This window comes from Rhinoraja longicauda, chromosome 22 (assembly GCF_053455715.1).
Source record: "Rhinoraja longicauda isolate Sanriku21f chromosome 22, sRhiLon1.1, whole genome shotgun sequence".
Taxonomy (NCBI): Eukaryota; Metazoa; Chordata; class Chondrichthyes; order Rajiformes; family Arhynchobatidae; genus Rhinoraja; species Rhinoraja longicauda.
In genome coordinates this window covers 35831952-35855969 of record NC_135974.1, presented here as the reverse complement: position 1 = coordinate 35855969, position 24018 = coordinate 35831952, and the positions used below count along the sequence as shown (strand labels likewise).

At 47.0% G+C, this 24018-nt stretch overlaps 1 protein-coding gene across 6 annotated transcripts in view; it reads right to left on the bottom strand.

Moving 5' to 3' along the window:
- Positions 1-24018, bottom strand: part of LOC144604566 (tyrosine-protein kinase HCK-like) — an 83177-nt gene that overhangs the window by 38406 nt on the left and 20753 nt on the right. For 4 of the 6 annotated variants that reach the window (XM_078419143.1, XM_078419148.1, XM_078419146.1 and 1 more), the window contains exons 2-8: positions 19554-19665; positions 15272-15314; positions 13547-13646; positions 11094-11192; positions 7682-7785; positions 5720-5869; positions 3484-3636 (exon numbers count right to left, since the gene is read on the bottom strand). In XM_078419143.1, coding sequence (XP_078275269.1) covers positions 3484-3636; positions 5720-5869; positions 7682-7785; positions 11094-11192; positions 13547-13646; positions 15272-15314; positions 19554-19665 — 761 coding nt within the window. The remainder of the gene's footprint in view (positions 1-3483; positions 3637-5719; positions 5870-7681; positions 7786-11093; positions 11193-13546; positions 13647-15271; positions 15315-19553; positions 19666-24018) is intronic. The other 2 variants (XM_078419144.1, XM_078419149.1) reach the window with 1 other exon arrangement.

Here is a 24018-nt window from a genome sequence, read left to right as displayed (position 1 = left end):
AGGCAGAATGAAATGTGACGTCATATTGTCAACAGTGTGGATGCGTTTCAGACACCAACCAGGGAAAAGTGACGATTTTATGTCAGAATAGAAAAAGGGACTTTGATCTTCACAGAACACAGAACAGAACAACGCAGAACCTGTCTCCCTGACCCACTGTGTCCATACTGACCAGGACGCCAAGCTAAACTCACCTCCTCTGCCTGCAGCTTAGTTTAGTTAAGTTGTGAAATACAGGGAGGAAACAGGCCCTTCTGCCCACCGAGTCCTCACCGACCAGCGATCACCCTGTACACCAGGACTATCCTACACACCACGGACACATTATGATCTTTACCGAAGCCGATTAACTTGGAAATCTGCATGTCTTTGGAGATGTGGGAGGGAACTAGAGCACCTGGAGGAAACCCACGCGGTCACAGGGAGAATGTACAAACTCCTTACAGGCAGCACCTGTAGTCAGAATCGAACCTGGGTCTCTGGTACTGTGAGGCAGCAACTCCACCACTGTGCTGCCCACTTCCATTTCCTTCCATTCCCTGCATATCCATGTCCCTATCTAAAAGCCTCCAGTACCAGCACCTCACAAATAAATAAACCATTGAACCAGAATCAGGATGGAAAGATTCAAACCAGTTGTGTAAGATACGGCAGAGGTGAATTTAGGAGACCACGCCAAACTCAAGAACTCTGAAGCAGAAAGGAAAGTTGGACACAAAATGTTGGAGTAACTCAGTGGGTCAGGCAGCATTCAAGAGAGAGCTAGATAGAGCTCTTAAGGATAGCGGAGTCAGGGGGTATGAGGAGAAGGCAGGAACGGGGTACTGATTGAGAATGATCAGCCATGATCACATTGAATGGCGGTGCTGGCTCGAAGGGCCGAATGGCCTCCTCTGCACCTATTGTCTATTGTCTATTATCTCTGGAGAAAAGGAATAGGTGATGTTTCAAGGAGAGACCCTAGAGAGACTAGTTTCCCTTTCCCCAGACCCTCTGTCCAATGAAGAGTTCCGACCCTAAAGGTCACCTGTTCCTTTTCTACAGAGATGCTGCCCGTCCCACTGAGTTACTCCAGCATTTTGTGTCTATCTTCTCCAGAGATGCTGCCTGTCCCACTGAGTTACTCCAGTTTTTTGTGTCTATCTTCTCCAGAGATGCTGCCCGTCCCACTGAGTTACTCCAGCATTTTGTGTCTATCTTCTCCAGAGATGCTGCCCGTCCCACTGAGTTACTCCAGCACTTTGTGCCTATCTTCGGTGTAAACCAGCATCTGCAGTTCCTTCCTACACAAGGAAAGCTGAAAGCGTGGTGATGATTTACAAAGCCACAGGGCTCAACGCTGGAGTGTCTGATAATGAAAGACAAGGTTATTTCCTGCTGAGGAAGCGAAATTGGATGGTCAACAGTTTTGTGAGAATAAGCTGATCGGAACAGACTGCGAGTTTCACAGACAAAGCAAGTTTAGAGAGGTCACACGGAACGGCAAGAGCAAAGGCAGAACTTCATCTGACCGACAGCATCACTGAAACACGTTCAACAGCTAAAACACGTTCAGAATAAGGGGTCGGCCATTTACGACTGAGATGAGGAAACGCCTTTTTCACCCAGGGAGTTGTGAATCTGTGGAATTCTCTGCCTCAGAAGGCAGTGGAGGCCAATTCTCTGAATGCATTCAAGAGAGAGCTAGATAGAGCTCTTAAGGATAGCGGAGTCAGTGGGTATGGGGAGAAGGCAGGAACGGGGTACTGATTGTGAATGATCAGCCATGATCACATTGAATGGTGGTGCTGGCTCGAAGGGCCGAATGGCCTCCTCCTGCACTTATTGTCTAGGTTTCTATGTAAAATCTAGAGGCTCTTTGGCATTAGTGGCCGGATAAAACGGCCGACGGGCTTGAAGCAGAACATTTTCACAGAGGAGATGCTGTTACTGAGCCAAGGCAAAACCTTTTACAGACGACACGTGGTAAAAGGTGTAGGAAAGAACTGCAGATACTGGTTTAAATCGTAGGTCTGTGTCTGAAGAAGGATCTCAACCCGAAACGTCACCCATTCCTTCTCTCCAGAGATGCTGCCTGTCCCGCTGAGTTACTCCAGCATCTTGTGTCTACACATGCGGTAGAAGCTTGGGTTCAACACTGGGCCTTGCCTGCACTAATCCAAGCCGTGTGCTAATGGAGAAAGCTCACAAGGTTATCTTTGGAAGCATTAAACATTGTTAAGCAAATGTCATAAAAGACACAAGAAACTGCAGACACTGGTTTACAAAAAAGAGCTACATCGTGCTGGAGTAACTCAGTGGATCTCTGGAGAACATGGATAGGTGACGTTTCGGGTCAGGACACTTCTTCAGTCTCTAGTGTCATGTTTAGTTTAGTTTAGAGATGCATTGCGGAAACGGCTCCTTTCGCCCCACCGTGTTCGCCCCGCCCAGCAATTCCCGCACATTAACACTACCCTCTAGGATACACCCACTACATTTATCAGACCAATTAACCTACAAACCTGTACGTCTTTGGAGTGTGGGAGGAAACCGAAGATCTCGGAGAAAACGCACGCAGGTCACGGGGAGAAAACCCACGCAGGTCCGTACAGACAGCACCCGTGGTCGGGATCGAACCCGGGTCTCCGGTGCTGCATTGGCTGTAAGGCAGCGACTCTACCGCTGCGCCACCGTGACCGCCCATGTTCACCCGACCTGAAATGGAGCTTTACCCAAACCAAGTTGTGATGCAATCTGACAGCGAGCTCTCTGTGGTGCTAACCTGAAGCTAAACTGTTAAGAGCCTTTAAATGATATCAGGAACTGTTAAGAGTCTATAAATTATATCAGGAACTGTTAAGAGTCTTTAAATGATATCAGGAACTTGTAGTAAAGGTTAGTCATCTTGCGACCAACCTGTTTAAATGACACTGGAGCCACAATTGGAACAATTACGGCCCCCCCATAATTACCAAGTGGCATGTCCTATAATCCGATCAACATTTAGGTACTAGTTAGTGTAAAGGAAAGTCATAGAAACATACAAATTAGTGCAGGAGGAGGCCATTTGGCCCTTTGAGCCAGCACCGCCATTTATGGTGATCATGGCTGACCATCCACAACCAGTACCCGTGTCTGCCTTCTCCCCGTATCCCTTGATTCCACTAGCCCCTAGAGCTCTATCTAACTAAAGTCATTTTAAGAAGATTAAGGGGTGCAGCAGTAGAGTTGCTGCCTCGCATCGTTGGAGTACTGGGTCCGATCCTGATTACGGGTGCTGTCTGTACGGAGTTTGTACGTTCTCCCTGTGGGTTTCTCCGGATGCTTCGGTTTCATCCCACACTTCAAGGACGTACAGGTTTGTAAGTTAATTGGCTTCTGCAAATTGTACACTGTGTAGGCCGGTGCTAGTGTTCGCTGGTCGGCGCGGACTCGGTGGGCCGGGGGTACTGCTCCTTGCTGTACCTGTAAAGTCTAAAGTGAAGTGAGAATGGGACTTACCCAGCCATACTTCTCCAAACTGCCCAGCTCCGAGCTTCCTCTCCAGTCGCAGGGAATCTCTCGGTATCTCCCAGGCATCTTTCTCCCACGGTTTCTGCGGCTTCTCACTGCGGCACGCCTTTGTCAGCTTCTGGCACAAACCGTCCCCTTGGTCTGCTCATTGGGGGGGAGAAGAATGCCAGCTGGTAATCGTGGTCACGAGGCTCGTGTTGAGAATAGACAAGAACAATATCAGCATCTGTGACTAATTGATCTTCGAACTGGTGAGGACCAGAGGAAAGCATGAGCACAGATGACACGCACATGATGTGCGGAGAGGTTAAGTGTTTGTACTGCCCTTTAGTGACCAGTCATATGTCCTGCACTCAACAATCTGATACAGCTCATCAACAATTCTCACTGGATGCTGATAGTTTACAGCCACTTTCTCTGTTGCAATCAAAGACATTCCCCACCCAGCTCACCTCTCTTCCACCACTCTCTCATCGGGCAGAAGATACAGAAGCTTGAGACCAGCACCACCAGGCTCAGGAACAGCTCCATCCCTCCGTTACTAGGCTTCTGAATGGCCCTTCCACATTCAGCACGGCAAGGAATGAATACGAACAAACGGCAACTAATCAACACCAACCCTGCCCCCTGACCCCTCCCCCCCTGTATTCCTTCCTCCGGCTTCACATTTCTTCTCTCCTTACCTCACCACCTTTTGATTTCCCCCCCGTCACTCGCCATTATCCAACCATCTCGTCAACACACCACCTTTCCTGTATCCACCTATCACTTGCCTTTCTTTGTCTCACCCCCACCTCTCTTCCAGCTTTGTCCTCCCCTACTGCAATCAATCTGAAGGGCCCTGGTCCAAAACCTCCCCGATCCATGTTCCCGGGAGATGCTGCCTGGACTGTCTTCATCTCAGGAGACACACTCTGCCTGGGCATCCACCACAAGCCCACTGACTCGCGGCTTTTATTCACAAAATGCTGGAGTAACTCAGCGGGTCAGGCAGCATCTCGGGAGAGAAGGAATGGGTGACGTTTCGGGTCGAGACCCTTCTTCAGACTGATGTCAGGGGGGTGGGACAAAGGAAGGATATAGGTGGAGACAGGAAGATAGAGGGAGATCTGGGAAGGGGAGGGGAAGAGAGGGACAGAGGAACTATCTAAAGTTGGAGAAGTCAATGACACAGAGGGGGAGCAGCGGTTAGCTGGACTACACATCTTCCCATCCTGCCTCTTGCAGGGACTTGTCCCCAACTCCCTGTTTCTCTATCTCGACCGCATCCTCTCCATAGATAAGGCGTTCCACTCTGGGGCAACAGAGATGTCCCCTTTCTTTCACGAACATGGCTTCCACCTCAATACTGTACGTTGGCAACAGCACAGCTCCACCACTGGTTTTCCGCCACCCTTGGTTCTAGAGCCTTTCTGGATTATCCGTCTTGCCGGACCAACAGAGGTCACCAAGAGGTTCAACAGTACCGGAACGTTCCGCCGAGGGGCCGAGATACCGGCCCGCAAAGTGGGCCTCGGGAGTTGGCCATGGGGACGGATCTGCCGGCTCGGGCCGGGCCGGAGTTCCAGAGCCCCGGCCGCAGGGGGCAGAGTCCACCCGCCAACCGGCCGCGGAAGTCCCGATGAGGTCGAGATCGGCCGCCTCGCCCGACCTGGGCGACACATTTTCAGGGAGACTTCCGGGGGGGGGGGGGGGGGGGGGGTGTTGGAGGGGATTTCAAGTACACTCTGGTAATTATGTTCGGATTAAAGGAGGTGCTGAACAATAACATGCCACCACGACCAGGTTGTTGGGAGGTGACTATTTCAGACGGGCCTTGGGTTGCCAACTGTCCCGTATTAGCCGGGACATCCCCTATATTGGGCTAAATTGGTTTGTCCCGTACGGGACCGCCCTTGTCCCGTATTAGGCCCGGGGTCCGCTGTAGGCCGGGACAGTGTAGGCTAACGGAGTGTGTTCGGGGAGCCGGACCGAGTGTGTTCGCCTGACGGAGGTCGCGTAGCAACCCGCCTCACGGCCCGGGCGGCCGCCATTGGTGGAGCGGGAGCACGTGGCCGCTGGCTGGGTGAGGTCACGTGGGGCGCGGGGCGGTGACATCACCTTGTCCCGTATTTGGGAGTGAGATAGTTGGCAACCCCTAGACGAGCTCCCTGTGAGTGTAAAACCTTATCCCACAGAACAGCCCGATGCAACAAGGCTGCTTGACAACACAACAACTACTCACGCTTGTAATGATTGACCAGCTCAATGAGGTCGGTGAAGGTGTTTCGAGGAGAGATGTAAAAGCCGCCATTGTCCAGAGTACGGATCTTGTAATGTTTCACCGTGTCGCCAGTCGCTGGGTCGGAATCTCGAACAGAGAGGGAATAACTACCTAATGCACACACGGGGAGAGATGTTAGCACCCAATCAAACTCAACTATGATACCCAATAATATCAATAATACCCAATAATATCAACATCCACATCAAAGCAATTAAAAATGTTTTTTTTAAGATTTAGAGATACAGCGCAGAAACAGGCCCTTCGGCCCACCGGGTCCGCGCCGCCCAGCGATCCCCGCACATTAACACTATCCTACACACACTAGGGATAATTTTTACATTTGCCCAGCCAATTAACCTACATACCTGTACGTCTTTGGAGTGTGGGAGGAAACCGAAGATCTCGGAGAAAACCCACGCAGGTCACGGGGAGAACGTACAAACTCCCTACAGATTGGCGCCCGTAGTCAGGATCGAACCTGAGTCTCCGGCGCTACATTCGCTGTACGGCCGCAACTCTACCACTGCGCCACCGTGCCGCCCAATTTTCTGTATATCAAGTAGTGAGCGGCCTGGATAGAGTGGATGTGGAGGGGATGTTTCCACTGGTGGGAGAGTCTAGGACCAGAGGTCACAGCCTCAGAATGAAAGGACGTTGTTTTAGGAAGGAGATGAGGAGGAATTTCTTTAGTCAGAGGGTGGTGGAATTCTTTGCCACAGAAGGCTGTGGAGGCCAAGCCAATGGATATTGTTAAGGAAGAGATAGATGGATTCTTCATTGTTATGGGTGTCAGGGGTTATGGGGAGAAGGCAGGTGAATGGGGTTGAGAGGGAGAAATAGATCAGCCATGATTGAATGGCGAAGTAGACTTGAAGGGCCGAATGGCCTAATTCTGCTCCTATCACTAAAAATACATATATTTTTGTCCACCACTATACATTTTTAAACAAGTTGTAAGTGATTTTCCACCATATCTCCATTCTGAGAATATCTCTTCCAAAGTAAGGCCTTATAATAATAGGCAGCGTACAAATGCACAAACATTTAAAGTTTATTCTATTAAAGTTCAAAATTTACACTTAGGAGTAAAGGAATTAGAAATTTGAATTCATTAAAAGATGCAGCAGGGAAAAAGGCCCTTCGGCCCATCGAGTCCACACCGACCATCGATCACCTGTTCACACTAGTTCTATGCTATCCCACTGCCTCATCCACTGCCCACACACTGGGGGCAATTTAAAGAAGACAATTAATCTTCAAACCCACATGTCTTTGGTTGTGGGAGGTCACAGGGAGAATGTGCAAACTCCCGGCAGAGGTCAGGATCGAACCTCTGGTGCTGTGAGGCAGTAACTCTACCTATTATCAATAGGATCTTATCGAAACGTATAAAATTATTAAGGGGTTGGACACGTTAGAGGCAGGAAACATGTTCCCAATGTTGGGGGAGTCCAGAACAAGGGGCCACAGTTTAAGAATAAGGGGTAGGCCATTTAGAACGGAGATGAGGAAAAACTTTTTCAGTCAGAGAGTTGTGAATCTGTGGAATTCTCTGCCTCAGAAGGCAGTGGAGGCCAATTCTCTGAATGCATTCAAGAGAGAGCTAGATAGAGCTCTTAAGGATAGCAAAGTCAGGGGGTATGAGGAGAAGGCAGGAATGGGGTATTGATTGAGAATGATCAGCCATGATCACATTGAATGGCGGTGCTGGCTCGAATGGCCGAATGGCCTCCTCCTGCACTTATTGTCTATTATTCCAGATGTCCTGTCCCGTTGAGCTACTCCAACATTTTGTGTCTTACTCCAGATGATTTGTTCTGTATGACAGCCAGGAACTACTGTACAGTTTTACGGCCCCTTACGATGGTTAAATATCGCTGGGAACATGCCGTTACTGTGAATCATATACAAAGTGCTCACCTTTGGTCGTTTCACTGTCTCGGATCATAAATGAACCAATTTTATTCTCGGATGCCAGAAGTTGTCTCTCTGCATCCTTTCGGCTGACACCTTTGAAGAACCAGCTTGAATAGAATACACAGAACATGTGTCAGTTCAAGAACTTCGTCTTCACTGCCTCTTTTTGCACGCGTTAGTACATTGAAACATACCTTCACTTGAGCGTGTGTGCGTGTGTGGGGGTGTGTGTGGGTGTGCGCGTGTGTGTGGGTGTGTGTGTGCGTGTGCGCGTGTGTGTGTGGGTGTGCGCGTGTGTGTGGGTGTGTGTGTGCGTGTGCGCGTGTGTGTGTGGGTGTGTGCGTGCGTGCGTGCATGCGTGTGCGTGTGTGTGCGTGTGTGTGCGTGTGTGTGTGCGTTTGTGTGTTTGTGTCCCCACATATTTTTGTTCAGGATCTGTAACTGAGTAGGCAGGGGTGAGCTGCCTTCTTGATGTCACATTTAGTGTCAGTTAGTTTAGAGATACAGAGTGGAAAAAGGGCCCTTCGGCCCACTGAGTCCGTGCCGACCATCGATCACCCCATACACTAAGACTATCGCACTCGGGACAATTTACAAGTTTACCAAAGCCAATTACCTACAAAGACTACATCTTTGGTGTGTGGAGGGAAACTGGAGCAGCCCACGCGGTCACGGGGAGAACGTACAAACGCCGTACAGTCGTAACTTTTTTGCATATCTTTCATTCATTGTTCTTTATCTCTCCACATCACTGTCTATACCTCTCATTTCCCTGATCCCTAACCACTGAAGAAGGGTCTCGACCTGAAACGTCACCCATTCCTTCTTTCCAGAGATGCTGCCTGTCCCGCTGAGTTACTCCAGCACTCTGTGTCTGTCTTTGGTTTAAACCAGCATCTGCAGTTCCTTCTTAAACAAATATATGGATCGGAAGGATTTAGAGGGCAATGGGCCAAATGCAGGCAAAATGGGACTAGCCCAGAATGCCAACGTGGTTGGCATGAAGAAGGTGGGCTGAAGGGCCTGTTTCCGTCTATACGGCTCAATGACTCCATGTGCTCCTGATTTGTACATAGTTAGGGAAATAAACTGGCTCTTTTTGCTGAGGCTAATCAAGAAATGTTGCCCAGGATATTAGGAAAACTTACTTCTCATGTTCATTCACTCATGATTGATTGAAAGGTACAGCATGGAAACAGGCCATTCGGCCCACCGAGTCCACTCCGACCTTCACACCAGTTCTATGTTATCCCACTTTCTCATCCACTCCCTGCACACTGGGGGAAGTCTACACAGGGCCAATTTACCTACAAACCCGCACGCATTTACAACGTCGAAAGAAACCGGAGCACCTAGAGGAAATACACGCAGTCACAGGGAGAACGTGTGAACTCCACACAGACAGCACCCGAGGTGAGGATCGAACCAGGGTCTCTGGCGCTGTGAGGCAGCGGCTCTAACTAGCCGCCCAAGTACCACAGGACTTTGACAACAGCGGGATTGACAGATGGGCGATAGTTTCACATCACCCGAGGGGCAGTATTTCCTAATTCAAACTCGGGAGAAAAGTTTACATCCAGTTAATCCAGCACTTTTACCACATTCATCAGAGCAAACCTCTGAAGATTCTCCAGTGGAGCGCCACATTTAAATTGCGTTTAATGGCAGTGCAGATGCCCAAACGGCCACTTTGTAAAGATAACCATTCTTAACACAACACAAGAGCATTAGAACATTTTGGCAGCAGTGGTGAAACCATTGTGGGAGTAACAGTGAAAGACAAACGGAAAACCTCAAGTGGCTCAGGCAACATCAGCAAGAGAGAAAAAGTTTAAAAAAATTTAAAAAGGGAAATAAAGTTAACAGTAATATTGGTTTATTAATGTCAAATGTATCGAGGTACAGAGAAAGGCTTTTGTTTGCCTGCTCTCCAATCGAATCAGATAAGACTACACATTCAAGCCACACACAAGAACAACGAAAGGGCAAAGAGAAAAATCCCAGAGTGCAGAATATCGTGTTACTGGACCCAATGCAGTATTGCAGTCCTGGACTGTTGCAGTTCCAAGAAAATGTCCAATCATTTCCAATCATCAGGTTCTTAGAAGCGACTCTGCCCTGAAACATGAACGGCTTTTCTTTCCACAGATGCTGCCAGACCCGCTGAATGTTTCTAATATTTCCCAATTATTTTTACTTTCTAACATCTGATTATTTTAGCGTTGATATGGCACTATTAGGCTATCTCCATTTGCTGCATTCCAACACACTCCACCTCCCTCGCAATTAAAAGTTTGAGACGATCAGAGAAATTGAGCTGTACGGCACAGAAGCAGGCAGGCTCTTCGGCACATCTTGGCTATGTCGACCAAGTTGGTAAAACCATGTGCCTACATTTGCCCCATAGCCCTGTAAACCATACCTATCTGTATATTAAGAGATATAAGACAATAACTGCAGATGCTGGTACAAATCAAAGGTATTTATTCACAAAATGCTGGAGTAACTCAGCAGATCAGGCAGCATCTCGGGAGAGAAGGAATGGGTGACCAGTCTGAAGAAGGGTCTCGACCCAAAACGTCACCCATTCCTTCTCTCCCGAGATGCTGCCTGACCTGCTGAGTTACTCCAGCATTTTGTGAATAAATACCTATCTGTATATTTGTCCAAATGCCTTTTTTAAGTTCCAATTGTATAGCTTCCAAATATGTACAGATGCTCCCTGACTTACGATGCTCCGACTTACAAATATTTCAACTTTGCGATGGTGTAAATGGTAGCAACCCATAGCGAGCCACCGCTCGCTTCCGGCCACGTGATCAGGTGTATTAAATGCATTTCGAATTAGGATATTTTTGGTTTACAATGGCTTTCTCGGAACATACGTTGAGGAGCACCTGTACCAGTCTCTGGGTGAAAAAGAGGTCCCTTGTAATCTCTCCCCTCTCATCTTAAGCCAATACCCTCTTGTTGGACAATCCTCTACTCTGGAGAAAAGGAAATGTGAAGGTTCACTATTCCATGCCCCTCAAGATCTTGTACACCGCAGCAAGGACATCCCTCAGCCTCCTACACTCCAAAGAAAGTCGTTCCAGCCTATCCAACCTCTCCTGATATCTCAAGCCCACAGGTCCAGGTAGCAGTCTGGTGAATCTCCTCTGCGCCCTTCCCAACGTAAAACAATAGCGGCAGAAAGTGAAAAGAGAGATTGGCACTTGTAAATAACTATTGTTTCCGTACTACAAACCATCACCAAGACATATTCCTTGTATGTGTATGTATTTGGCCAATAAACTCATTCATTCATTCATTTATTCAACTACTTGGGAGAAAATATCAACTGTGGGAAAAGTAACCATGGAAGCTGCCTCTATCCGCTTTAAGTTATAAATGCAAACATTTCATGGATACTTACTCTTCAGTTTCCAGCGAGTTATCTTTGGCAAAATAGTTACTTGGAATATAACCTTCCTGATTGGTTGCTAAAGATAATCCCAGCCACCATTCCTCTTGTCTGAAACAAAAAAGAAAGACAATTTGCCGAGTCGGGTTTATTTGTGCAGTTACCACGTACAACTCAGCTGGATGCCACCTCACACCAATATCTTGTGAAGCAATATGTCGATGTTCTTTACATGTGAATGTTACTAGCACTCCTCGTAAGTTCATAACTTCATAAGTGTTAGGAACAGAATTAGGCCATTCAGCCCATCAAGTCTACTCTGCCATTCAATCATGGCTGATCTACCTTTCCCTCTTAACCCCCATTCTCCTGCCTTCACCCCATAACACCTGATCTAGAATCCATCTATCTCTGCCTTAAAAATATCCATTGACTTGGCCTCCACAGCCTTCTGTGACAAAGAATTCCACAGATTCACTAAAGAAATTCCTCCTCATCTTCCTAAAAGAATGTCTTTTAATTCTGAGGCTGTGAGCTCTAGTGGAAACAACCTCTACACATCCACTCTATGCTGGCCTTTCACTATTCGCAAGTACTCTGTAAGTAACCTGGAAATGGTGGGAAAGAGTGGAGATGGGTCTCTTCTAAAGTTAACAAAGAAGCCACAGAAGCTGTGGATCTGGTTTACGATGCAATAGACAATAGACAATAGGTGCAGGAGTAGGCCATTCGGCCCGTCGAGCCAGCACCTCCATTCAATGTGATCATGGCTGATCATTCTCAATCAGTACCCCATTCCTGCCTTCTCCCCATACCCCCTGACTCCACTATCCTTAAGAGCTCTATCTAGCTCTCTCTTGAATGCATTCAGAGAATTGGCCTCCACTGCCTTCTGAGGCAGAGAATTCCACAGATTCACAACTCTCTGACTGAAAAAGTTTTTCCTCATCTCCGTTCTAAATGGCCTACCCCTTATTCTTAAACTGTGGCCCCTTGTTCTGGACTCCCCCAACATTGGGAACATGTTTCCTGCCTCTAACGTGTCCAACCCCTTAACAATCTTATATGTTTCGATAAGATCCCGTCTCATCCTTCTAAATTCCAGTGTATACAAGCCTAGTCGCTCCAGTCTTTCAATATACGACAGTCCCGCCATTCCGGGAATTAACCTAGTAAACCTACGCTGCACGCCCTCAATAGCAAGAATACCATTCCTCAAATTTGGAGACCAAAACTGTACACAGTACTCCAGGTGCGGTCTCACTAGGGCCCTGTACAACTGATACGATACGATATGATAGAACTTTATTTATCCCACAAGGTAAATTGACCTGCCAACAGTCATAAAAGACAAGATACATGAAACATGAAATTAAAGTGACGAGTGGAAAGGGTTGGGGATGTGCAAAGATTGGGGGAGAGCGGGGGGAGGTCAGTCTACCCTACGACAGAAGGGGAGGAGTTGTACACTTTGATAGCCACAGGGAGGAAGCAGCAACAATTTCTTGAGATGTCGATCAGAGTTAATGTTTGTCTATCTATCACCATGGAACAGATCAATGGTGCACAATGTTGTGTAAGTCAAGATTAAATTCAGGGATTTTGGGTGGAAACTCCGAATATTTCTCTGGCTTTGCAGCAGCTAACATTATTTCTTGCTAATCCTTGCCATGCATCAGGGGAAAGTGTATAGTTCTCTTACTTATGGCTTCAATGGACAAAAAAACATTGATTGTGCTAGCAAGCACATCCATTGCTAAACTAAATCTTCGTGGCTAGTAATCTGTTACCATTTTGCCTACAAACATAATTTATGGATTGTTCCCATCTATGTTTCTTTGTAGATGAAAACGTGTCGGTGCACATGATTAATAAATATATGCGACACGTAGCTGGAAATCAAAATAATAACGTTTAGTTTTTAGAGGGGCCACTGTACAGTCCTGCCACACAGAGAAGGACTGGTACAGCTCCACCACCGATGTTCCGGCACCCTTGATTCCAGGGCCTTTCCGGATTATCCGTGTTGCCAGACCAACAGAGGTCACGGCCTCTGAGAGGAGTCCAACGGTACCGGAACGTTCCGTCTAGGCCGCCGATGGTCCGAGCTCCCGGCCCACAGAGTCGGCCTCGGGAGTCGGCTGTGGGGACGGATCTGCCGGGGTTCCAGACCCCCAGCTGGAGGGGTGGGGGGCAAATTTGACCCGGCGATCGGCTGCAGAAGTCGAGATCGGCCGCCTCACATGGCCAAGGTGCCACATGTTCGGGGGGACATCTGGGGGGAGGGGGGACGGGGGGATTTCAAGTGCGGTCTGGTAAATTTTGTCCGGACCACCAGTTGCTAGATAATCAGTGGTGGACCTGTACCGATCATTACTCCCACTCAGCTCCCCCCCCACCCATCCACCTTGGTCAGCGTGGACGTCGAGGCCGGGCAGCCACACGCACGCACAACCTCTACTCACTGCGAGATCACTTTGACCTTTTCTCCTTTCTTGAAGCTCAAATCCCCTTCATGGATCCCTTCATAGTCATAAAGTGCAACGACCACCATGTCTTCAACTCCTGCAAACAGCAGAGTTCAATCAATCCCCCCTCCATGAAAACAGTACAGCACGTTTAATCCCGTCACATTTAGCCTCCAGTTGCAATTAGAATCGCGACTGGTTATGCCTGACAGATGCAAGTGCAAGGGATCATAATCCTTGCCCAGCCGAACACAGGTTTACACATCCTGCCTCCAAACCATGAGGTCGTCAGTCACATGGGAGCAGCATTGGGCCATTCGGCCCATCGAGTCTGCTCCACCACTCAATCATGGCTGATCCATTTCCCCTCCGAACCCCATTCTCCTGTCTTTTCTCCGTAACTTTTGAAACCCCTTTAGATTTATTTTTTTTAGATTTAGAGATACAGCGCGGAAACAGGCCATTCGGTCCACCGGGTCCGCGCCGCCCAGCGATCCCCGCACACAAACACTATCCTACACACTAGGGACAATTTTTTTTTTTTTAACATTTGCCCAGCCAATTAACCTACAAACCTGTACGTCTTTGGAGTGTGGGAGGAAGCCGAAGATCTCGGAGAAAACCCACGCAGGTCACGGGGAGAACGTACAAACTCCGTACAGACAGCACCCGTAGTCAGGATCGAACCTGAGTCTCCGGCGCTGCATTCGCTGTAAGGCAGCAACTCTACCGCTGCGCCACCGTGCAGCCCTAATCAAGACCCTGTCAATCTCCGTTTTAAAAATACCTCGACTTACGATGCTTCGACTGACAATATCTCGACTGTACACTGGTGCAAAGGTGATACACCTTCAGTAGAAGCTGTACTTCGAATTTTGAATTTTGATCTTTTCCCGGGTTAGCGATGTGCGTTTTCGACTTGCGTTATTTTCGATTTACGATGGGTTTATCGGAACGCAACCCCATCTTAAGTCGAGGAGCGACAGTACCCAATGAGTGCAGATATTTGCCAAGGTTCAGAGACACTGCTGACCTGCAGCAGCAGGTGGGACTCTGCCAGAGAGTGCTGCATTCACTCACATTGGCACCTTTGTGGTTGTGTACGATCAAAAAACATCTCTCGATAAAGGGAGTGGAGGAGTTTTACTTTAGACGTTAGAGATACCGTGCCGAAACAGGACCTTCGGCCCATCGAGTCCGTGCTGGCCAGAGACCACCTCGTACCCCAGCACCATGCTGCACACTAGGGACAACTTATAATTTACAGAAGCCAATTAACCTACAAACCTGTAGGTCTTTAGAGTGCAGGAAGAAAGTGGAGCAGCCGGCAAAAACCCATGTGGTCACAGGGAGAACGTACAAAGTCCGTACTACCCGCTGCGCCACCGTGCCGCCCTGTCCAGTCACATGTAATCTGGGCATCAGATTCATGAAGATTAGACTCCACCGGCAAAATAGCACGAGAAAGTTTGGTAGAAACCCGTTAAGTCCTCGTGGCACCTCACCAACAATCTCTTACCCTTATTGATTATTTTTTAGGATTTTGAACCCAAGCTGTCAGACGCAGAGTTATCGGGAACCACACTCAGTGATCAATTGACCAATCGTCAGATCAATAATGACATCATTAATCCTGGAGAACATTTCCAGTGACATTGGCCACTAATGAGACTGAGTTAAATGATAGACAGATATAACCAGGAATTAGGATTTCATACATACCTCCTGAAGAAGAATTATTGATGGAAGGAAAACTATTTGCATTCTAAAGAAAAAGAAAATGTCATCTGCATATAAATATTCCAATGTTTTAGTACAGGTTTGAAGTCTGTCATAATACGTTTTAATATTTGATCCACATATTTCCACAACTATTTTGTATTAAGATTCTATGAAAGCATTAAGAATTAACACAATGTTGGGGTGTATAAATACTGCCCTGGACTGAGTTATTGCAATGAAGATGTACCTTACCCACACCCCACTTTCCCACCCTTATTTCAATTTAAGGTAAATTCTTCAACCACGGTTTTTGATTGTACAAAACAGACAAACCTTTTCATTCAAAGTACAAAGAACCATCCAACAAATTGAAACAGAAGAAAGAATGTTGAATTGAACAAAAATGCAGGATCAATTAAAATAATTCAGACAGATTTCTGTTCAAACCCAAAGCCCCAAGAAGGGTCTGAAGAAGGGTCCTGACAACAAACGTCACCTGTCCATGTTCTCCAGAGATGCTGCCTGACCCACTGAGTTACTCCAGCACTTTGTGAAACGTCACCTATCCATGATCCCCAGAGATACTGCCTGGCCTACTGAGTTACTCCAGCACTCTGTGAAATGTCACCTATCCATGTTCTCCAGAGATGCTGCCTGACCCGCTGAGTTACTCCAGCACTGTGTCTCCATTAAACTTTCCTCCTCTCACCTTAAAGCTGTGCCCTCTCATGTTGGGCATTTTCACTCTGGGAAAAAGGTTCAGACTGTCTACCCTATCAATGCCTCTCCTAATTTTATACACTTCTATCAAGTCTCCCCTCAGCCTCAGATGTTCCAGAGAAAACAATCCATGTCTATCCAACCTCTCCCTGTCGGTGAAACTCTCTGATCCAGGCAACATTCTGGTAAACCTCCTACAAAGCCTCCACATAGAAACATAGAAAATAGGTGCAGGAGGAGGCCATTCAGCCCTTCGAGCCAGCACCGCCATCCAATATGATCATGGCTGATCATCCAGAATCAGACCCCTGTTCCTGCTTTCTCCACGTATCCCTTGATTCCGTTGGCCCAAAGAGCTTTATCTAACGCTCTCTTGAAAACATCCTGCCTGTAATGGGGGTGACTAGAACTGCACGCAATACTCCAAATGTGGCTTAACCAAAGTCGGACAGAGCTGCATCATGACTTCCTGAATCTTATATTCCTATACTCAATGCCCCCGGCAATGAAGGCAAGCACACCATATATTGCACAAGAGACATTTAGACAAGCACTTGACCAAAGATAATAGAGCAGAGAAAGATAGACCACTCGACCCTAAAAACGTAGTACGTCACAGCGCCATTTTAGTAGGCAGAAACTTGCAGAAACATTTTAAAAGAAAAATAACAAAAATCTGTGAATTGATAGATGAGATATATTCTGCATTTTTATGGTATCATCCCACATACTGTTCCCCCAAAACACCGATCACACTGCGAGAGGCAGAGCGAACGGCGGGTTTTGCTTACTAAAATGGCTCCTTTGCGTTCTACACTTCAGTATAGGTGATTTCGACAGAGTGGTCTATCTTGCTCTGCTCTATTACCTTTGCACTCGACTAGGCAAGGCATTGCAGGATTCAGGCCGAGCGGAGGTAAATAGGATTATTCTCTGTTTCTCAGTTGTACAACTCCCTTCAATCCTTCATGTTAACCTTTCTTTCTGCTGAGAAGATTTTAATTTCCTTTTAATCAACTCGAAGCCTAAACTTTCTGAGATTGCTTGACTTATGACCAGCCAATAAAAACAAGACAAAGCGGAGAAGACAAGGTTTCCGTTCTCAGCAACAATTTAACTCAATTTTAAATAATTAAAACACAATCAACAATTTAATCCACGGGGAAGGAGAGTTAAACTATAGTCAATAGACAATAGACAATAGGTGCAGCAGTAGGCCATTCGGCCCTTCAAGCCAGCACTGCCATTCAATGTGATCATGGCTGATCATTCTCAAAAGTACCCCGTTCCTGCCTTCTCCCCATACCCCCTGACTCCGCTATCCTTAAGAGCCCTATCTAGCTCTCTCTTGAATGCATTCAGAGAATTGGCCTCCACTGCCTTCTGAGGCAGAGAATTCCACAGATTTACAACTCTCTGACTGAAAAGGTTTTTCCTCATCTCAGTTCTAAATGGCCTACCCCTTATTTCTTAAACTGTGGCCCCTGGTTCTGGACTCCCCCAACATTGGGAACATGTTTCCTGCCTCTAACGTGTCCAACCCCTTAATAATCTTATACGTTTCGATAAGATCTCCTCTCATCCTTCTAAATTCCAGTGTATACAAGCCTAGTCGCTCCAGTCTTTCAACATATGACAATCCTGCCATTCCAGGAATTAACCTAATAAACCTACGCTGCACGCCCTCAATAGCAAGAATATCCTTCCTCAAATTTGGAGATCAAAACTGCACACAGTACTCCAGGTGCGGTCTCACTAGGGCCCTGTACAAGTGCAGAAGGACCTCTTTGCTCCTATACTCAACTCCTCTTGTTATGAAGGCCAACATTCCATTGGCTTTCTTCACTGCCTGCTGTACCTGCATGCTTCCTTTCAGTGACTGATGCACTAGGACACCCAGATCTCGTTCATATCATATCATATCATATACATACAGCCGGAAACAGGCCTTTTCGGCCCTCCAAGTCCGTGCCGCCCAGTGATCCCCGTACATTAACACTATCCTACACCCACTAGGGACAATTTTTACATTTACCCAGCCAATTAACCTACATACCTGTACGTCTTTGGAGTGTGGGAGGAAACCGAAGATCTCGGAGTAAACCCACGCAGGTCACGGGGTCGTTGTACGTCCCCTGTTCCTAACTTGACACCATTCAGATAATAATCTGCCTTCCTATTCTTACCACCAAAGTGGATAACCTCACACTTATCCACATTAAACTGCATCTGCCATGCATCCGCCCACTCACACAACCTGTCCAAGTCACCCTGCAACCTCATAGCATCTTCCTCACAGTTCACGCTACCACCCAGCTTTGTATCATCTGCAAATTTGCTAATGGTACTTTTAATCCCTTCATCCAAGTCATAGTCCCGACAATCTGCCGCTTGTAGTAAAGATATCGGCACCGTTCCCCCCCAACACACAAACAAAAACACAGCCTCACCTCCAGGGGGAACGAGGAAGGGAGGTAGATGATTGTGGAGAGAGGGGAGTCAATGTTAAAGAATGTTGTTTGTAACGGACGTGATCTCTCCACACCGATAGTGGAGGTACAGCAGGGTCAGGGTGAACTACAGGGAAGGTGCCAGACACAGACACCCCAGACGGCAATGTGGAGGCTGCTTTTGGACAGGAGGAGGGAAGATAATATCTGAACAGCCCCCCGACAGCATGGAGTCGGATAATAATTCACTCAAGACTCAGAAAAGACTCAAAATGCTGGAGTAACTCAGCGGGAAAGGCAGCATCTCTGGAGAGAAGGAATGGGTGATGTTTCGTGTCGCGACCCTTCTTCAGACTGGTTAGCGATAAGGGAAACGAGAGATATATGCGATGATGTCGAGAGATAAAGGACAATGAATGACAGATATGCAAAAAAAGTAACAATGATAAGATTTCCAGCTTGTTCCTGACTTGTCCCAATAACGAGACCAAAGGGACACGACAGTGATTAGTGCGGGTGTCAGGGGTCATGGAGAGGAGGTAGGAGAATGGGGTTGAGAGGGAAAGATAGATCAGCCGTGATTCAATTGCAGAATAGATTTGATGGGCTGAATGGCCTACTTCTGCCCCTGGAACGTATGAACTTATCTCCCCCTTGTACAAGAGCAACATCCACTCTGCTCAGGGCCTAGGTCAGGCAAGGATAGAGAGATACAAACACTCAGTGCTGGAGGAACAAGGCATCTGTGCAGGGAATGGGCAGGTGGCAAGTTGTATGGAACAAGCTGCCAGAGGAGGTCGTTGAGGCAGGGACTATCCCAACATTTTAGAAACCGTTAGACGGGTACATGGATAGGACAGGTTTGGAGGGATATGGACCAAACACGGTCAGGTGGGACTAGTGTAGCTGGGACACGTTGGCCGGTGTGGGCAAGTTGGGCCAAAGGGCCTGTTTCCACGCTGTATCACCCTACGATTATGACTGTAGGCACACTTGCACACAGTTAGTATGGCATTGGCATTCATTAACATAGAAATAAAATTATCTGGAAGATGTTAAGCGTTTTGAGTGGTTGAAGAATGACCTTAGATTGTATTTCTATTTGTACTTACACGATGGTTGGAAGTGGGGTCTTTCACATAAGTTTGGGATTTGCTTACGGGATCATTTACGCTTTTTTCATGCAAGTCCACAGAGTCTTTCGATTTGGCACAACCCATGTTTCTGAAAATACATTTTAAGAAAATATTTTTATTAAAGATATCGGCCACAGCAAGAGATCTTCGTCCAGGAGCAATAGCTCTACTCAACAACCGAACGTCTGCAGCCTCCTTTCACTCTGGTATTTTATTTCATTCTTCACATGTGTAAATTATAATGTGTTGTTCTTAATTGTCTACTGTATGTCGTGTTGTTACCTGCGAGCGGAGCACCAAGGCACATTCCTTGTACGTGTACATACTTGGTTAATGACATCTATTCAATCCAATTCAATTCAATTCAATTCCATTCACTGGCGGCCAATGTAAACTCACAACAAACCTTTCACCTTAGTTCCAACATTAGTAACCTTGTGACTGCATGACTTACACTGGTAGAAACACACAGTGTAAATTTACATTGTGGGATTCCAGGAAATGGATTTAATGCCATTGTACTTCTATCCATGTAACATAAGTAGGAAAATAGGTGCAAAATACAACAATAATGCTGAATATCCTGTTGATTCACACTGTGTCAACAGACTGCAGGTGCTGAAATGTGGATAAAACACAAAGTGCTGGAGGAACTCAGCAGGTCAGGCGGCATCTGTGGAGGGAATGGACTGAGAATGTTTCGGATCGGATCGGATCTTCAGATGATGGAGAAATATGGCCAATGAGGAGAGGAACCTCCAACACCTAAATGTTGCCGTTTTGTTGGAATTTACCGTTGGAGCATTTAACCGTCTTAAGTTTGCCACAGAACACCTCCGAGTGTTAACTTTAGCACAATTAGCGCAACCTTCGCAGTTCTGACCAAAGGAATAAAATTTTCAAGTTTGCAGCATTACCATCCCTTGGCAAAAGAAAATAGTTTAGATAGCCCTAAGCATTTTGCATCGTGGGGAAAATTAAACAATGCAGAGCCACTGCCTAGATCCCCGCACTAGAGACCCGGGTTTGATCCTGACATCGGGTGCTGTCTGTGTGGAGTTTGTACGTTCTTTAGATTTAGATTTAAAGATACAGCGCAGAAACAGGCCCTTCGGCCCACCGGGTCTGCGCCGCCCAGCGATCCCCGCACATTAACACTATCCTACACACACTAGGGACAGTTTTTACATTTGCCCAGCCAATTAACCTACATACCTGTACGTCTTTGGAGTGTGGGAGGAAACCGAAGATCTCGGATAAAACCCACGCAGGTCACGGGGAGAACTCCGTACAGTACAGCACCCGTAGTCAGGATCGAACCTGAGTCGACGGCGCTGCATTCGCTGTAAGGCAGCAACTCTACCGCTGCGCCACCGTGCCGCCCACGGTCATCTCCCTATGACTGCGAGGGTTTTCTCCAGGTGCTCCGGTTTCCTCCCACATCCCAAAGATGTGTGGGTTTGTAGGATAATCGGCCCCCTGGAAATTGCCGCCCAGTGTGCAGGGAGTGGACGAGAAAGTGGGAGAACAGAGAACTAGTGTGAACGGGTGATTGATGGTTAGCATGGACTCAGTGGGCCGAAGGGCCTGTTTCCATGCTGCATCTCTAAAACCATCAAGCAGTCTATATTACCAAGAGGAATCACGGAAAAAAATCAATCAACCAAATAAAAATTTAAAAATAGCTTATCCGATAAACATACAGTATTATCAACCAGAGTAGATTGGAATTATAGCATGTCTGGTGATCTGGGAGCTACCAAACATCAAGGTTAACCTTCTCCCATAAGGTAAATAAAAGAAACATAGAAAATGATGGCCCCGGGATGATGTTCAATCTGTTTTTGACAACTCGAGCAGCAGAAACCAAGCTTCCCCCCTGCTTGCTGTCTGATTAGTAAATATCTGCCCAGATACAATTAGCATCAGGGCTAGGATACGAAGAAAAGGAAAAAAGCAAATCACGAGTTAGACTTGCTGATCGGATGCCATACAAAGAGTGCTTTTTGTGTGAAGCATGTGCTAGTTGTAAGTTGGCCTCCAGGACTTGATAAACAATTGACAATGAACCCGACCTGCAAAATAAGGGACAGAAGCGAGGGTTGGATGGGGCAAAGCCAAGGCAAACTACATGGGAAGATTACTGTGGGGAGAGAAGAAAAGCAGGCACATTCCTAAACTGTAGAATGTTCGTCACATTCACAAGCGCTTGAGCTTGAGTTTAGTTTATTGTCACGTGTACCGAGGTACAGTTAAAAGCTTTTGTTGCGTGCTAACCAGTCAGTGGAAAGACAATACCCGATTACAATTGAGCCGTCCGCAGTGTACAGATACATGATAACGGGAATAAAGTTTAATGCAAGATAAAGGCTAGTAAGGTCTGATCAAAGATAGTCTGAGGGTCTCCAAAGAGTGGGACAGTCATTCAGGACCGCTCTCTAGTTGGTGAGAGAACGGTTCAGTTGCCCGATAACAGCTGGGAAGAAATCATCCCTGAATCTGGAGGTGTGTGTTTTCACACTTCTGTACCTCTTGCCCGATGGGAGAGGGGAGAAGAGGGAGTGACCAGGATGCAAATCGTCCTTGACTATGCTGCTGGCCTTGCCGAGGCAGCGTGAGGTGTAGATGGAGTCAATGGAAGGGAGGTTGGTTTGTGTGATGGTCTGGGCTAAGTCCACATTTGCAGTTCTTCATCAAATAATTTGTGCAGCACAGTGGTGCAGGAAGCTCTGGCTGATTAATTCACAGGTCATAAGATCATAAGGTCATAAACAATAGGAGCAGAATTAGGCCATTCGGCCCATCAAGTCTACTCCGCCATTCAATCATGACTGATTTATCTCTCCCTCCTAACCCCATTCTCCTGCCTTCTCCCCATAACCCCTGACACCCGTACTAATCAAGAACCCATCAATCTCTGCCTTAAATATATCCATTGACTTGGCCTCCACAGCGTTATGTGGCAAAGAATTCCACTGATTCACCACCCTCTGACTAAAGGAGGTAGAACGGTCCAAAATATTAAATAATCAGGAAGTGAAGTTAGAACACAACTACCAGAGAGTCACCGCCATCTCAAACTGAATGTCCAATCACACCTGGTCAGCAGCCCAGACACACAGAGGAATGGCAACCTCAGCCCTTGTGAGAGGGGACCTCACCGAAACGTACAGAATAGTGAGAGGCCTGGATAAACTGGATGTGGAGAGGATGTTTCCACTAGTGGGAGAGTCTAGGACCGGAGGTCACAGCCTCAGAATTAAAGGACGTTCTTTTAGGAAGGAGATGAGGAGAAATTTCTTTAGTCAGAGGGTGGTGAATCTGTGGAATTCTTTGCCACAGAAGGCTGTGGAGGCCAAGTCAGTGGATATTTTTAAAGCAGAGATAGATGGATTCTTGATTAGTACAGGTGTCAGAGAAGGCTGGAGAATGGGATTAGGAGAGAGAGATAGATCAGCCGTGATTGAATGGTGTAGACTTGATGGGCCGAATGGCCTAATTCTGCTCCTATCAATAGACAATAGACAATAGGTGCAGGAGTAGGCCATTCAGCCCTTCGAGCCAGCACCGTCATTCAATGCGATCATGGCTGATCACTCTCAATCAGTACCCCGTTCCTGCCTTCTCCCCATACCCCCTCACTCCGCTGTCCTTAAGAGCTCTATCCAGCTCTCTCTTGAAAGCATCCAACGAACTGGCCTCCACTGCCTTCTGAGGCAGAGAATTCCACACCTTCACCACTCTCTGACTGAAAAAGTTCTTCCTCATCTCCGTTCTAAATGGCCTACCCCTTATTCTTAAACTGTGGCCCCTTGTTCTGGACTCCCCCAACATTGGGAACATGTTTCCTGCCTCTAATGAGGCCTCCTGCCTCATAATCTTATAATCTGGTGCTGATCGAAAAATATTCACACCAACTGTGTGTTTTGTGGACAGTTTATCTGCCACAGTAAGGCAACTTTATAAGAAAATTAAACAAAGCTAAATTGAATTTATAGTGCCAAGTGGATGGCCAGTTCGATAGCCCCAATTACCAAACTGAACAGCAACATGTCACAGAATATGCTTTGAAGAAAGATTGTTGTTCGTGCAGTGTTCAACTGAATGACCGGGTTAAAGAGTAAAGAGATTACGCGGGTTCTGCAGATGTAACGTCTGCAAACCTGTTTGCACTCACTGTGGTTGTGTTATGGAATTGTCTGCAGTGCTTTGTGGGTGGACATGCATGGCTAAAGACAAACACCAAGCTGCCACAGTCATCAGTAACTCTTCCACCAAGTATATTGTGTTGTGCTCCAGCAACCTCATAGATACAAACTTATCTATCGTACGCCATCTTACACGTTAGTTTAGTTTAGAGATACAGTGTGGAAACTGGCCCTTTGACCCACCGAGCCCAGCGCTGGGGAGCTGAGATCCCCCCCACCAATGCGGGAGCTTG